Raw genomic sequence first — 17,568 nt, 5'->3', positions numbered from 1 at the left:
TGATAATATCTTTCTTTCATCCAGGATCAGCAGAAACCACTGTGGGCTGTGAGCTTGTGTTTTAACAATAAAGCAAAGCATTATTCATAAACCTTCTATGTATTTTTCATCCATTAGAGATACAGGCTCTCACAAACACTCCTCTAAAAAGCCTAAATCCCCACTATGATCTATGTAGAACAGGGGTGGGGAACCTTTTTCCTCTCAAATTATTGACCTCTGCTTAAAAAAACTAAAATCACAGCCCATTCATTTCTTTCATGATGTGCAAAGAAAAAGAAACCTCTTAATCCAGATATCTTACCATGACTCACGTATGCATGCACGTGCACGGTTGTGGCGTGACCACCAAAACAGAAATATATGGACACAAGATGTGTGCAATTTAGTTTCCTATCCATGTGAACATGATTTAAGTGGGGGGGGGGGACCTAACCTCCTCTAGGGGGGTCCGGGGGGCATGCTCCCCCGGGAAGATTTTTTTTTAAATGTTGAAGTTAAAAGCATCAATCTGGTGCACTTTGAGAGCAACATTAAGAGATCTACAGTATGGATACATCTCTAAACATCCATATGAAACAGAACTGTAAGCAGATTTTCTTTTTCTTTATGGATATTTTACAAATCACCAGTGGCGACTGGTCATTAGGGGCACAGCCCCACCTAGTGTCAGCAGAAAGTATTACAAATAATGATTACAAAAGATGCAAAAAAAAAAAAAGAAATATATAAAATATATTTTAAGATCATGTTTAATCATCTGATTCGTCTGTACAGTACATTGCTGTTTTAGTCTGTGTTCTTCTAATTAGTGTCTACAGTGTTTGCCTATTGAGCTATTTAGAGCCATGTGGGACAAAACCTGATCATGCCCCTCCGTCTCACTGTCTAAGTGAATGGTGACTGTAAAAACTACACTGCGCATGCTCAGAGTATTTTCCTATTTAATGTGTGTGGCAAAAGAATGATGACCATAGGGGCACTGTGCTGCCATCCCCACCATACGTCATCTCACATAATTCAGAGCTGATTGGCTGTAAGTACGTGTGCCGCGAAAAGTGTGGTGTGTGAAGAGGAGACGAGAGAGGTGCAGTGACGCGTCCTAAAACCAGGAAGTAAGCTGCGAGGCTTCCCTCGACAAAAAAGCAATGAGGTTTCTACATAGGATTTTAGAAAATAGCTCGAAATAAGATCTGTGGGAAACGTACCTGTTAGATAAATGCACGTTTTGTTCAGCCGGATAATATCCACATGTCTACCCTACTTTTATAATTTTTGAATTGTAAATCTATCGATTAGATTTATGATAGACTTTTGAAACTACCAGAAGATAAGGAGGACTTTTACAATAAAGTAATAGAAATCTTTGTCCAGAACGATAGGCAAATGGACTTCATCTTCAAGTCAAGGTAAGATCGCAATTTTATTGAAAATGGGATCTTACTAAGAGAGAACAATTCAATATTTAAATGATAAAATTACATTGTTTGGGTATCCTTTTGTTGAACTGTCTGTTTAAAATTAATCAAAGCATCAGACAAAAAAAGCTTTTGAAAATAATATAATATTTTGGTTTAGGTCAAAATATAATATTTGTAAACCTGAAGAGTCAGTGCCAGTGCCTCACCAGCCATGAACCTCACTGCACGTCACAGCAGAAGCTTATATATAGACATCTAAGTTTTTTGTGCCCCACCACTTTTGTACATATAAAAACGCCACTGGTTACCACTAATCATTTACATTGATTGCTGTTATAAAAGCTGATCAAAAAGCAGATGTAACAAAGTCAGCACCTAGTCTCTAGTGCAGATGTGCTTCTGCCCGTCCACCTCACACACCCTGGCAAACTTTATGAAGCGGCCATGGTCAAAGTTGTTCTTGATGCCCAGGTGGTAGCTGTCCCTGATAGGAGACAAAGGCAAGACAAGTTAAGACAATGTGCTTATTACAAAAACTAATCCAAGACACCAGGAGAATGCTACATGTTCTTTAAATAACCAGGACTATGTTTTAAATGTGTATTAATTGGTTTAATACACATTTGTTTTATTGCATTAAAAAGTGAACCGAGCTGTTGAACCAAGCCCCTGGCAAAGTAGTCAAACAATGCCGCTTCTTTTGTTGGCCACAATCTCATAGAGGAAGGACTTCTCCTCTGGACGGCCTTTATATGGCCACTGTGGAGATGACTGCACAGAGTGGCTGGCATTAGGCATTGGCTATTGTAGCAATTACGATGATAAAACTGATATCATTACATTCAAATTGCATGACTCACTTCCTCTTGAGCTGCCGGGGGTTGAATCATCTCTTTGATGAAGAGCAAGTCTTTGGGCAGCTTCAGGCCACATGCCCTCATCATCCACTGCAGATCCTCATTGGATTTCATCAGGTGGTCGAACATTTCTACAGAGGCGTCCTCATGCTGCAAGGTACACAAATTCATTGATATATTAGTATGAGAATTCAAAGTGATAAAAATGAACAATGACTCACTGTTTGAATAGAAAGGGCCTGGCTTTGCTGAAAACATGACAGTATATGTTTACCAAATGACAGGTCTTCTGCCAAAACTTGCATAACGACAGGGAGCTCTGTAAAGCAACAGCCTGGTTTGCACCGCTCCCCCTATACCAGATGTTTCACCACTCCCACTCTTCTCATACATGTTTAAGTTATTGCTGATATTTAACACAAATGTAATGGTTATTTAAACATAATAAGTCAGAATAACATCCATTCTATTGTGTAAGGGAAAATGGGAAAGATAAGAATGAAAAGCATCCATAAAACAATAAATGTGAGGCGTGTCATTATTCTGTATGCCAATACATTGTGTAATCATTACATTTCATATTGATAAGTTAAAGTGATATTGTTTCCATTTACCCTTTAATTAAACTGAAACGCCTGAATTAAGAGTAGAATATGAAGATATATATATATATGTAAGCTTGCCCAGTTTTTTTTATATATATATATTTATAGGAAAACCTTTCAAGAAGTTCCTGGAAGAAAGCAGACAAAGGTAGTTATAATATAATTTGAGAGAGTACCCTGCATGTGTCTCATAATACCATGAATGCCACAACTAATTGTGCTTAAAGGAATAGTGCATCATTTTGGAAAGGATTATGCTTTATTGCTTTTGACTGAAAAAAGCAACAAAATACAACTAATTAATTAAAGGCAATGCCGCATTGAATGTAAAATATTGCATGTGTAATAAGATACGATAATTCTTTATTGTCAGATCAAATCTGACATGTTTCTTGCATCATAGCAGCTCCATTTGCAACATCAAACAGGAACAAATATTAAAACACGATACAAGGAAACAAACATTTAACATAACTGTGACGAAGGTAACTTCGTCACTGTGGACTGACGGCTTCGGGCCTTGTAATATTGCACATGTGGTTTAGTTTGAAAGTGTTCCCCCTCCCGTTTTGTCTGTTGCTCCTGATTGTGTTCACCTGGTGCCCTGTGTTGTCTCCTCCCCCCTCACCTGTGTCTTGTTGATTGATTAGTCTGTGGGTATTTAGGCTCTGTGAGTTTTGTGATTTTGGTGTGAGATCCTTGTGGCTGCTGACTGTCTTCAGGTGGACAGCAACTGAGGCTGTGAATCATGTGTCAATGATGAATAAATGCCCACACCGGGTTGTATTTGGACGTTCTGCCTCTGCCTCCTTGCTTGGTCGGGCCGCTCAATGGTCAGTCTCACAATAACAATCACTGAAGAGAAAACATGCTTAAGACTCTCAAGTGCACATTTGACCTGGGATTGAGCTCTGTATTTAATTTGAGGATGGACTGGTGCACAAAGGAGTGCTTCAGTCTAGCTTTATTACATCGTGGGACCTTGTACCTCAGACCTATTCACTGTTCAGAACATAAGATAAGATAAGATAAGATAGTACTTTATTGATCCCAATTTAGGAAATGTTTGAAAACATGTTGGGGATCAGAGATGTTGATGGCTAGCCTCACTACGGTATGGTAGGTTGATTCATAGAATTCCTCACAGTGACCTACAATCTTTGAGAAGATTTTCAACTGGTGGAGCAGTTTTGACTTTAAGGCGGAAGACAAACACTTGTACCATGTAGTATTGCAATACGGTAGAACAGTCAAAATCACAGATTGAAAAAACATGATCAGATCATGACATGCAGCTGCTGGCTGTGTTTTATAAATGTGTTTTATTTCTGTTGTTGGGTATAATGTCACACATTACAGACAATAGGAATAATAACTTCTCACCTTCCAGGTTTTCATTTTTTAACCTAGTGGACCAGATGGGGGTGTTACTTTGGGGATGAACATTCCATCAAAAACATGGGAAAAGGGTCCATGTCCTATATACGGAGAAATATAAATATTTTAAGCAGATGGTGCTGGCTATAAAACAAACTGAAGTGAGACATTTTAACATTCTATAAATATATATATATATTGCATTTTTGATTTTTGATTATTCTCTGTTCACAGTGTATGTGAGAAAAACTTAAATAACTAAACAGGTAATACAGGGTAAGAAATTGTTGTATACAAATGGTCATTTTGTTGTTGAATTATTCTTTTATAAACTATCACATAATAAAGTGAAAGGTGTGTATCACTCACCCAGGTCATGGCATAGCCCAGCAATCTTAACACAAAGGATGTCTCTGTCAGTGATGTTGAGATCCTGCTTTTCCTTCAGAGCTTTCACAAGCTCTCCTGCTAAGTACCCCACCCTTCACCAAAGCATACAGCAAACACCAATAAAAAGTCATCACCCAATTACCACTTGAGTGTCCTTGACAAGAAGAGGGTGCAACTCCATATGTCCGTGGATTGGATCATTAAACACCTAACAGAATACGTACAACAAAAAACCTGTCAAATGATGACCCTAAAGAGTACAACTAAAACAAGCTCCATTTCTTCTGAAGGCCCTGAACATGTAGTGTGAAGCGATACATAAAACTAAATATTATATCACCTTGGGAGCTGCTGGCCAGATCTTCAAGATACTATCCAAGATTTTCTGACGATCCTCAGGTTGACTAAAGAAATCGTGAAAAAAAATCATAGTAGGTTATAAGATAAAAGTCAAGCCAGGGGGAAGTTGTTGCACCAAATTAGTGCCAATGCTTCAGAAAAATGTGCAACACATTTCCTTCTTTTCAGGATGTTATATCTTTTTTTAAATTGCAACCTGGTTTGACAAGGGATGATACTCACTATATGCCCTTCCCAACCAGAACACCACCATTGAGCTCCCGCAGCTTGATAACAGACTTTTCTGGGTAAAAGAAGATGCAGTGAATTACAGTCCTGTATCACATTGCATTTTTTATGACTAAAAGAAAAACTAAAGCATTTTTCTGCAACAGCTTACTCAATTAGGCCAACGATGATATAAAACCTAACCATCAATTTAAATGACCAAACCAGAAACGTACCTTTAAATGCATCTGCCCACCTTCCAAGTCCTTTTTCTCTCAGGTACTCACACATATCCTCCCCGCTCATTTCCCCATAGTTTCCTGACGCCATTGACAATGTTTTCTGTGTCTAACTAACGATAGAAAACACAAATGATGTCGCTCCCTAATACAGCTGATCATGAAACGTCTGCACAAATATGCTCAGGCTTTGAGAAGTACCTGGTTTTTATGTCTCTACCACACCCATCCGATTGGTTACTGCCCATAAAGGGGAACTATTCGGACAGTCTAATAATAACAACAAAACCAAAACAAGTTGTCCAAAGGTGTCGCAAGTGAGCAGTATATTAGATTGGCTCTTTTTGCTGCTACTTTGACAACATAGCTGTTACACATTTTGTTTTCGTGCTGTTGATGCCAAAAGAAAATTGTTCTGTGTTGATGAACAACGACTGAGGTAGATTTTCGCCTAGCAAATGTTCCATTCAAATCAAGCAACATTTCCAAATACTTTTTAGACAAATTTGACTACTTGTCAAATCATCCAAAATGTTATAAATAATAATATACAATTCTTTGGCCAATAATCTACAAATATGTGTAAATAATAGTTTGGTACTTAGAGTTCATATTGTGAATACTAAATGAGTGCCTTCACTTTGCAGTTTAGTAACTTTAACTTATGTAAAACATCTGAATACTTCTTCCAGCTCTGTATCACAGTAGATTCAAGGTGCTCCCAGGTGACACATTTCCATTAGAGGAGAATTTAATATCAAACTCAATTGTTTTTATTCAATGCATATAGAGGCAACTGAACCACACATCAACATCCATGCATTTTTTCACTTGTCAGTTGTTATTCAATTTAGCTTAAGAAATTTAAAATGTTGTTTCATAAGGAGAACAAACATGAGGCCGAATCTAAACAGGAATGTGTAAAAACATGTGGAATCATTAAACATCTGATAGAACAAGAACAAGACACACCTAGTTGTTTCATATCTAAAAACCAAACCAGGAGAAACACCGGTTCTCTTGCATGATCAGTGAAGTCGTTTTTCTTCGTTTCACTCAATCTACCTGGCAGTAAAGCTTTTATTTTATTTTAGAAAGTATTTTTTATGACAAGTTTATAAGCTAAATTGAATTCATCAGCTTATTCAATTAGGCCAACCATGATATGAAACCTAACCATCAATTTAAATGACCAAACAGGAACCTGGATAGGTGTGGACATGAAGAGTCACTGCTCAGAAATGAGGAAAGTCTCCAAAAAATTCAACTTTATTTAATTATTTTGTCTCTTTAAGTGTTTGTCTGTAGCGCGAAGACTATCTGGAATGGCCAGAGTAGGCCTACTATATATATTCTGTCAACTCAGAGGATTAAGGACCTTTGTTTAATAGATACTTTTTTTATTGGCAAGCTTAAGTGCAAGAAAATAAGCCCCGTAGGCGAGGCTCTAAACATGTATTTAAAGGGCGGCAACCAGGAAGAACCTATCCTGTGTTGACGTCATTTGAGGTGGAGCTTTCTTCCACCGCTAACTTAACGTTCAACTAACTGTCAGCAGCGTACAGTCCAGAGAGAGGCACAGACTGTGAGGGGTCCAGCATCAGAACACTATGGCAGGAAAACCAGCTCAACCTAATGAGTAAGTAGTTCAAACTGTTTGTAAACTTTCAATATGAGAGCCCCGAACATCCCCGAGAGAAAGCACTGAAAAAACTGAAACCTTGACTTTAATTATATGTATTATGTTCAGATTTCACCTAATTGGGTTAGTTGAAAGCAATAATATAAAGTGTTAAAGCGTAAAATATTTCCCTCTGAAATGCTAAGCTAAAATAACTTGAAAGTACTTGAGTGGATGTAATAAGTTATATGTTACATCTTCATTTGTTACAGTATACTTTTGATAAATAAGTAAGCCTACTGTCAGCACTAATGCTGAAACATGTTTTTATTATCAAGTAAGTAAAAACTCACAACCAGGAAGTTGCTGCTCCCTGCATTTCATAAGAACATATTTATTACTTTATTAAAATAAAGTTCAGATGCTTATCTATATGACTTACTTTTAGGTAAAGTCACAAGTCAAAGAGCTGCTGGACATGCTGCCAAAACTGATTTGACCGAAATTAAGCAAAACCGTACTTCCAGGCAAAGCTTTTGCTCAAACCCAAAGGACAGAAGGGAGATATCAGTAACAACTGCAGCCTGTTCCACTGGTGTGTGTAGGAGTAGTAGACTGTTTAACTATATTTTGATGAATGTCAAAATCAGAAAGGAATTCAGATTTCACATGGAAAGTTTCCAAAACATGTTCGTCTTGTGATTAAAGAGAAAAAAAAAATCAACTTTACATAATGTCTGTCTTGTTGTGTGTTTGTCTGTAGCAACGGGGCTAGAAAAGGTTTCATGGAACCTGAAGATTACTTCATGGCTGCAGCCGTTCTGTCAGCAAGGCAGAGCAGAGACCCAAGCACACAGGTTTGTGTGTGTGCGTGTGTGTGTGTGCGTGTGTGTGTGTGTGTGTGTGTGTGTGTGTGTGTGTGTGTGTGTGTGTGTGTGTGTGTGTGTGTGTGTGTGTGTGTGTGTGTGTGTGTGTGTGTGTGTGTGTGTGTGTGTGTGTGTGTGTGTGTGTGGGTGTGTTTCACAGTGAACCTTTTTAAATCTTCACTAATAAGTGATCGACATGTCAAATAAAATATTAATGATGCAGTTGTTGATATTTATTTCTGTGGAACAATTGTTTTATTATTCTGGAAGTAAAAATGTAAAATATTCGATCAATTATTAATAAATATATGTAGTACGTGAAGCCCTATCGCCGATGTAGTACTCTAATCTGGATTAACTAAACATATTCCCTCTTCCATCTTGGCAGAACTCTTGGAGGTTTTTATTGCATTAAGTAGATTCATTTTGCAGTACTAATAATAATCTAATAACAGGCTCTTAAATCTTCAACAAACACAGAGAAACATTTTCAAAAAGATCTTCGCAAATTCATTCAAGCTGAGTGCTGGTGTGTATTAGATAATGACGGTTGAAGGAATGGATGTTCAGAATTTAAAGTGATCCTTAAAATGTCTGGGCCTTTAGAGTGTGTGACTTTCTCCTGAGGGCAGCAGGTTGTTGCATCTGATGTTGGATTATTTCATGATGCAATGTAATGTTTGGTATTTAAAAGAAGTTCAGCTAGACTAAACTCTGGAACACCTCACCCCCTTTGCAGGTTGGGGCGTGTATTGTGAACCAGGACAAAAAGGTAGTTGGCGTTGGTTACAATAAGATGCCAAACGGCTGTGAAGATCACATGCCGTGGTCCCGCTCTAAAGGTGAAGATGCTGCTGCTGCTGTTTATGCTGCTGGCGGTGACCTCACCGTTGCTACTGCTGCCAAGGTTGCTGCTGCTGCTGCTGAAACTAAGCTGGACACCAAATACATTTATGGTGAGGACGCACACACACTTCATCCTTTTTGCTTAACTTTTAGATTTCATTTTTTTCTGAAATCAAACAGTTTGTTGGAAAATCCAAAATGTAGAATAGTTTTACCATTAAAATGCCTTATGATAAAAATGTTTGCGAGAAATGTATATTTTTTACATATGTGATGGTGGTGAGGAATGATAATATTATAGTTGGATTTATACAAAGGATTCATCTTTTGTTGTTGTTGCAAGTATAGAAGGGATGGATAGAATGACACAATAGAGACGTTAAGCTTTTATTTTCATTGTTTCATTGGGCAGATGTCCTACCAAATGTACAATATTATGGATGTCACCAGGGGTGTCGATGGTGTGTTAGGAGAGGTCTATTCCTTCGGTGATAAAGAAATCACACTATCATTGGAGCATATGTATATCATGCATGTCTGATTGTTTATAACTTGTTTGTTCTCCAACCTAAATACATTTCAGACAAGGCACTTGCATGCCCTCTATTGATGGGTCCCGTCTCCCCCTCTCCCCCTCTGTCCCGCAGTGTGCCACGCAGTGCTCAACGCCATCATGGACAAGAACAGCGCTGATGTGAAGGGCTGCTCCATCTATGTGACCCTGTTCCCCTCCAACGAGTGTGCCAAGCTGATCATCCAGGCTGGTGGGTCACTGCAGCACGCACACACACACACACACACACACACACACACACACACACACACACACACACACACACACACACACACACACACACACACACACACACACATACACACACACACACACACGCACACACACACACACACACACACACGCACACACACACGCACACACACACACACACACATACATACATACATAAGCACGCACACACACACACACACACACACACACACACACACACACACACACACACACACACACACACATACAAACACACACACACACACACCACACACACACACACACACACACACACACACACATACACACACACACACACACACACACACACACACACACACACACACACACTTCAGTCAGTTGTAACTATTGGTAGACTGATCATTATCATTATGGCAAACATTTGATTCATTGATTCGAGTGAACAAATATTTTGATGCACTTTTACAGTTGAATAAACTGAGTGCTGCTTTCACTCCCATCAGTCAAAAATGTTGTCCCTATCAATACTGATGACAGATTTATTCTGAGTTACTCCACTTCTTATTCTCCTTTTCTCTCTTTTACTTTAACTGCCATGATTCTGCTATAAAGATTAATAAGTTATTTCTGTATCCAGGTATGAAGGAAGTCGTCTATCTTTGTGATAAGTACAATACTTCTCTGGAAACACAAGCCGCCAAACGGATGTTTAAACAGGCAAAGATACCATTCAGGTGAGACACACACACACACACACACACACACACACACATCCTTGTCTTTATTGCATGATGGGGTACCTGACCAGACCATCCCTTTTGGGATCCACCCTTTCTGAAGTTTGTACTGGGTTTTGGGAATGGGAATGCATTGAATAAACAAGGAAGACCCTATTCCACTAATGCCCGTATCATACCCTGATCATTGAGTTTGTTGTTTTTTTTTTCCTCTGTGTGTTTTTGCAGGGAGTTCCTCCCCAAGGAGACTGAGGTTGTCCTTAAACTCAAGAGCGTCTGAATGAGGCGAGGAATGAAGAGGATGACTTGATAAGATTAAAACTTGTTTCATCAAATGCGTTGGTTGTGTTCTACTTTATATATATATTCTTTTTAAACCCATTGACATTTTTTAAATGGGCATCTGCTTTACTGCCAAGCAAAATATGAAAACGTTAAGCGAAGCTCTAACTGCATCTGCCATAGGGCCTTACAGCAGGCCAATGAGTAAGACCTGGTGACCTAAATAGTCCGATTGAGCTAAAAAACAAATCTTAATTTTGATGGAGCTTGTTGAGGATAAATTACCAAGGCCTCAGCCGTCTACTCCTATAGTCAGTGTTCAGGCATGCAACCTCAGTCGCTCCTTTCTCTCTTTCTAATAATTGTAACACTTTTTATTTTATTTTATATGTTTTATTTCCTGATATCTAAAGGCGTAAAACATGTCTAATCCCTGGATCATAATCATAGACTACATATGTGTGATCATCATACATCATTGTTTGCCAAAGTTACCTGCTATGAAGATGAACAGTTTAAAATCTTTGTCTTCATAACATTCTGTGTCTCCACACCTTCATTCCTTTAACCGTGTCAGCTCTCAGTTGAAGTCAATAAAACATTTGGACGGCATGATCTAATGTCCACTGTGTTCATTATTTAAATTGCATTTATGATGTAATAGATAAAAGGGTTTCTTTAATTAAATGACAAATGCATACAGCTTGTCATTCAGGACATCAGACAACACATTCAAATCACTTTTTGATGGAAGTTTTTGGTTAAAGTATAAGTCAACAGATTGTGTTGTGTAGTGTTAGAAATTAAAATCAATATTCAATGACGTAATTTAGTTTAAACGCACAGTAAGCTTTGTCGTAGCAGCTTTAAAATCAGCTGGGGTCTAGAGAGAATAATCAGTTAGGTGACAAACGTAAAGCAACACAATGTTCGTATTGAAAGCAATAAGGATCTTTATATTTGCAAGTATGTACTGTTCTGAGTGAAACAGGCTCTCTTTATGGGAGGACATCAAAGCAGATTTGCATTACAACAACATTCTGGGAGGCCAGCTGATACCCCCTCTGGCACTATGCAAAACCATCTCACCCTACAAGACAGTGAGATATACACAGACACTGTATGCAAAACCATCTCACCCTACAAGACAGTGAGATATACACAGACACAGTATGCAAAACCATCTCACCCAACAAGACAGTGAGATATACACAGACACAGTATGCAAAACCTCACCCCCTAAACGCGTCTGTTGATCACTCATACATTTAAGGTTCACTCTCAGAGAGATGACCTAATCAGAGAAACTAAGACAATGAGAAAGATGAGGGAAGTTCCCTCCTTACGTCACCGCCCACCATTGATGAGGAGGAGTCACCACTGAGATATAGAGAGAGGTGACGGAGCTCTGGACACTTCTTCTTCTTCACCACGAGACTTCACCCCTTCACCCCGGCGATCAACAGCTGCTCTGTCTCTCCTCTTACCCTCTGCTTGTTGTATCATCGTGCCATTTAATTAAACTCAACCAATTTGAACCTTTCCGGAGACTCCATTAGTCTCTTCATTCTAAGCTTCTCTCCTGGGCGCGAGAACAATGAATACTTCTAACAGTAGACCTTTGACATGACTGATAAAAGGAATACTTACAAAAAAAGAACGTTTAAAAAACATATTTTATTTACGTAAAGTTTTATTTCCATAGTTTCTCTTTTGTTATCTGGACTTATAACTTCACAACTTCACACTCATTTTATATTTAATATGCCATTCTTGCACACTAAATGTAACTAATATCCCACCCCTATATATTTTCTACTCTTTTATTTCTAATTATGTGCAATACTTGCTTTACATGCTGCTTATCTTTTCAGTTTAACTGCATTATGATTGAGGATAGTCAGACAGGATTGTTCTTTATCATTGGTTATCACAACAGCAATTTAAAGTTTGGTTACAACAATCACAAAGTACACAGCACACCTACTAACGTCACAAAGTAATCTATCAGCAATAATCCATTGCATTGCTTTGTGGCAAATGTAGAGGATGGTTCAATGTCTTCCTGCAGTCTCTGGACTGGACCACCCTGTGCTTTTTGGAAGGATACCTCTGCATTTGAAACCCCTCCTGGTCCTATTCAAATTATTAAGGATTATTTTCACCCAAGGCAACTGTTGGTCTGGAACATCAGGTCTTAGGCAGCCTAAAGACTCTGACCAAACCGACGCCAAAATAATACTTTTGACTGAGCTTCTGTTAATTGCATCACGGTTCTGCTTCTTGGCAAAAAATACACTACAGCCAGCAGCCAACTATCACTCATGTTCTTGCACCTGCCTGATAGGAAATTACTCAACTTAATAGCAGGCAGCAGTAGACTGTATTTGCACAATTACTACTCCAGTTAGAGTATAAACATCTTGAGTAGAAAGTCACTTAAAAAAATAAATACTGACACACTGCTGTCTTTTTATCATTATGTTTATTTCATTCATCTGCTTCATAACTAGCAATGAGCATTACATTACATTTTATTCAAAGCAACTTACAATAAGTGTAATAAACCATAAAGCAACACACAATGAGAAACATGCAGGTATATACGCTTCAAATAAACCATTGTAATTGCTGGTGCATTGTTTTAAAATGGTCCTAACCATTTCAGTGCTTCAATATTTTCTTTGGTTTGAGTTTAAAGGCCAAGGTATACAAGTGACACAGGTAGGTTTTCTGTTTGTGACAAAGATTGGTGACCTGCTATGTCAGCACAACCAATGTAAATTCCCTCTGCAGAAAAAAAGGCCGGCATCCGATCATGAGGTGCTCTAAATGAGGAGAACAGTCCAAATAAATAATCCCCACATCCGAGCACCAGTTATTGTTCACCATAAAGCACACACCTCCCTTACTTTTCCCTGAGTTTACAGTCCGGTCCGGTATTTAGCTCCCTCTATATTTTCACTGATGGATGGCAGTAGTCTTGCAGCCAGAGATTAGGCGGACACCTGTGCCCTGTAAGGTTTTCGGTCCTACGACGCTGGTTCACTTCTTACCGGGGTAGCTTATGCTGAACACACAGCAGGTTATGTTCCAGATAAGAGATCAGCGTATACAAGCTCTGCCTATTGACCAATGAATTCTCTGTGAAAATGATGTCAACATTTGTCGTTGACACTGTGGAGCTCGGAGCGAGAATTGTGAGAGGCGCTCTCAGGAGGGAGAGGATATTTAGGGACAGACAAAACCCTTTGGCTTTCTCTGATTAGTATTTGTATGAAAGATACAGGTTCTCGTCAGAAGGGCTGACTTATCTGTGTCAGCTCCTCGAGCCAAACATTGCTAATGCCACACGTCGGAGTCGTGCATGTGCCGCAGACTGTATGGCTTGCTTTGCGTTACTTTGAAACCAGCAGTTTTCTGTATGCTGTGGGTGATGCAGAGAACCTAAGCAAGAATACAGTCTGCAGTGCTATTCTTGAGGTCGCACTTGCTCTGACAGGGCTCGCACACTCCTTTGTTGTGTTTCCTGCCACATGTCCCACGCAGACGATCAAAGAGGGATTTTACAACATAGCAGGTATTGATATCGTTATGTGACTATATCTTTACAGTGAATGTTGCTCCTATGACGTAATAATAATAATAATAATACATTTTATTTGGGGGGCGCCTTTCATAGCACCCAAGGACACCTTACAGGGCATAGGGTAATATAGGGACCATTTAAAACAGTGGATTTAATGCAATGTCTAAAACAAGACGTACACTGTTGTATAATAAATGCAGCCTTCTATTTCATAGGGTTTACCAGGCTGCTTGGCTGTATAGACTGTACACACATACCCATATCTGCGTGTCTGGGAGAAAATTAAGGCGACTATGTTAATCGCAAATCAATCCACAGCCTCAAGATTCAGGTACATCTTGCACACTCACTCAAAGAACACACATTGAAGTCTGGGTGATTAAAGGAAATCAGACATTTAAATATTCACACAGTACATGTTTCACACTTGGAACACCTTTTCTGACGACCCTGTATCCTGACCCTGATGAAGGGCCACACACAAGATTTAATGTTGCCCATGCCAAAACCAGGGTCAAGATTGAAATGACCTTTGGTCTACTGAAGGCCCGATTCACCTGCCTGCGAGGGCTCAGAGTGGCCCCCTGAAAGAGCTTGCCCTATTATAACTAGTGATGTGTCGGTCGCGAACGAGCCGATTCTTTTGAACGGCTCTTTGGTACGAACGAGGGGAACCGAGTCCTACTTGGTGAGAGCCGTTCTTGTTATCGTTCAATCGTTGGTCCGCACTCACTGCCTGCCAAAATCCACTCGCCTTTTAAAAAGCTTGATTTTGTTCCCCAAACGTATTCTGTGAAGACCCGCCCCTACTCTGATTGGTAGGTTTCAGCACGAGGAGTGAGATGGGGTTGGTCTTAACGGAATACGCGAGAGAGAGAAGTCATAACAAGTGGCACAGGACAGGTAGACAACGTGTTTTTCGGATGGAAAATGAGCCAAACACGAAAACGCAGCAGCATTTGGATGCACTTCAACCAAAACCCAGGCAGTGATAAAGCGCACCATTTGTAAAGGCAACATCCTGTTAAGCCCTAGAGCCCCCCTGTACAGGGGGCAGTGGGGTGTTTTTTCACGAAACTGTGTCTCAGGGCTTCTTAATATTTAAAAACCTATTAATGTGTCATACCCATTTAACGGGAAGAAACTCAGCTAACTGACAATACAAACTATTTTTACCGAAACAAAACACAAGTCTCACAAGAAGCGTCTAAATGAGCCCTGAGCGAAAAAATGCTAACACACTTTCCACCGAACTCAAGGTAAAAATACCCTTATTACTTATTGTAACTGCAAAAACAAGATATCAAATTAAAGCTGAGATTCCACAGATTCTATAGGTATAAGTATCATCACTGAGCGATCAGAACTCGTGACAGGGGAAGCAAACACAGACGTCACAACACGTGAGTTACGGAACATTCACGGGAAATCGTCTCAAATTAGCTGTTATTCTGATCAATAGTCGTGTTCAATGGCATTAAAATTATAAAAACGCCGCTGAAGGTTAATCCATAGATTAATCCAATGTGTCTGTGTCACTTTGAAAGGATTACTGATAATCCATCATTGCATTTTTATGTAAAAAACGGAGATTTCATATTATTTTTATTTTTATAAATCTCTCTAAAAAGGTCAAATGTCACTTGTTTTGCATCAATCCTGATACAGGGTACTTATTATATGTTGTAGTTTGGATTCCTAAAGCTTTTAGTCTACTAACCCATCATCCAAGGGTAGTTTTCACTATAAGTAATGGTTTTATTGTAGGCGGAGGTAAGAATTTACCTTTTTTTACAATGTTCCATCTGAATTTACTCTGACACAGAAACATCTATATTGATTCTGACACTTCTACATCCAACTCACAGATGTAACCTTGCTTTGAGAAAAAAGATTATTAATTTAACCCTTTTAGAAGTGAAGTTATAGTCATTTGTTCTGGGCATGTCATTTTCGAGCCTGAAACCTGAAAAACAGGCTCAGGGCTTAACAGGGTCAACAAATAATCTCCATCGCCACTTAAAAACACAGTAACTAATATTAAGAGTTGCATGAATTTCATTCAAGGCAAGGCAACTTTATTTACTTAACACATACAGTGGGTAAATTCAAAGTAGTACATTCACTGACATGATGACATGGATATGGCGCCACCTTGTGTCATGTTTACAATGCCGATTATTGACATTAGGTCTGGCAATACAGTCAATCATTATCCTGGTGATTATTTCGCAGATAAACCTAGTAACCCCGCCCCCTTTAAATGACGGCTCTTTTGAACGGCTCTTTGAAAGGAACGGAGCCATAAGATCCGGCTCCCTTCAAAGAGCCATAATTCCCATCACTAATTATAACGGCATGTGTTGTGCCTCATAACACCGCCACAATGAGGAAGGAGAAGGCCCCTCCTGCAAACCCCCAACCTCCTGATGTGGTGGACCCCATCACCCAGACTACCCTACTGGCGGGGCTTTCAGGGAGGCAATCTCTGTTTTATTTTCTTCAAAAACACCACATACACAGAGAGAGAGGCCTTGTATGATTTTTGTTCGAGTCTTTATTTTTTTAATTTATTCACCCATTCCTTAAAAATCTGCCACTTCCTTACAGAGCCCCTCCTCCAACACACACGAACGCGCACATGACCAATGAGGGCACGAGATAAGTTTGTGCACAGATGGAAGGCTGACAGGCAGGTAGGCCATCCAGTTATTTTAGCCGGGCCGGCTAAAATGATTGGTCGTGCTTTTTACAGTACTACGGCTTCCACAGATGAAATTTTTTTATGGATTTTTTGTCAAAGCACTTAAGATATTCATTGCTATTGGGAAGTTAAGAGCATTCCATGGAATATAACAAAAAGTGTATCTCGAGCCGGTTTCTCAAACTTACCTACCCCACCTTTAAGGAAAAAGAGATAAAAACATGATTTTAGTTGACTTTTTCTGTAAAGAAAAAGGGATTTCTCTTTTAGGTATCCTAAAAGATTGCATTTTATTTGAAAATAAATTACTGAATGTTACTAAATTAAGTCTAAGTCTTTCATTCTCCAATTTGTCAACCTCCAGTTTGGCTTTTTTAATTAAAATATTTTTGTGTTCGATTTCAAGCCCCTTTATTTCGATGTCCTTTTGTACAGGGCAACCTTTATGTGAAAACTAGCAACAACAACAAAAACAACAACAACAACAACAAAAACAACAATACTGCTTCCAACAACACAATATAACATGTAATTGTGAATGACATTAGAAATGATTAGGAACAACATTAAATACCATTTTTTATTGTGGGTCCCCTATAACATGTTGAACACAGTGGAAATAAACATAACTTAACATCAGGGATCTTATTAATTAAACTCCTTCTGAATTAAACCGTCAAAGTAGATTACTTTTTAAC

General features: G+C 39.0%; 2 protein-coding genes across 2 annotated transcripts; one reads left to right on the top strand and one right to left on the bottom strand.

Moving 5' to 3' along the window:
- Window positions 1–4,287: 4,287 nt before the first annotated feature.
- LOC117479415 (deoxynucleoside triphosphate triphosphohydrolase SAMHD1-like) lies at window positions 4,288–5,712 on the bottom strand. The gene is made up of 5 exons (XM_034126367.1): window positions 5,454–5,712; window positions 5,233–5,293; window positions 4,991–5,054; window positions 4,630–4,858; window positions 4,288–4,361 (listed from the first exon to the last, which is right to left on the bottom strand). The coding sequence occupies exons 1-4, from the start codon at window positions 5,545–5,547 to the stop codon at window positions 4,781–4,783; spliced, it is 297 nt and encodes a 98-aa protein (XP_033982258.1). The 5' UTR covers window positions 5,548–5,712; the 3' UTR covers window positions 4,288–4,361; window positions 4,630–4,780.
- Window positions 5,713–6,977: 1,265 nt separating this feature from the next.
- On the top strand, window positions 6,978–10,630 carry LOC117479408 (deoxycytidylate deaminase-like). The gene is made up of 6 exons (XM_034126360.1): window positions 6,978–7,095; window positions 7,841–7,934; window positions 8,683–8,899; window positions 9,437–9,553; window positions 10,196–10,292; window positions 10,524–10,630. Exons 1-6 carry the CDS (start codon window positions 7,067–7,069, stop codon window positions 10,573–10,575), a joined length of 606 nt encoding a protein of 201 aa, XP_033982251.1. The 5' UTR covers window positions 6,978–7,066; the 3' UTR covers window positions 10,576–10,630.
- The last annotated feature ends 6,938 nt before the right edge of the window (window positions 10,631–17,568 follow it).

This window comes from Trematomus bernacchii, unplaced genomic scaffold, assembly GCF_902827165.1.
Source record: "Trematomus bernacchii unplaced genomic scaffold, fTreBer1.1, whole genome shotgun sequence".
NCBI classification, from domain to species: domain Eukaryota; kingdom Metazoa; phylum Chordata; class Actinopteri; order Perciformes; family Nototheniidae; genus Trematomus; species Trematomus bernacchii.
This window is presented reverse-complemented; position numbering and strand designations above follow the sequence as displayed.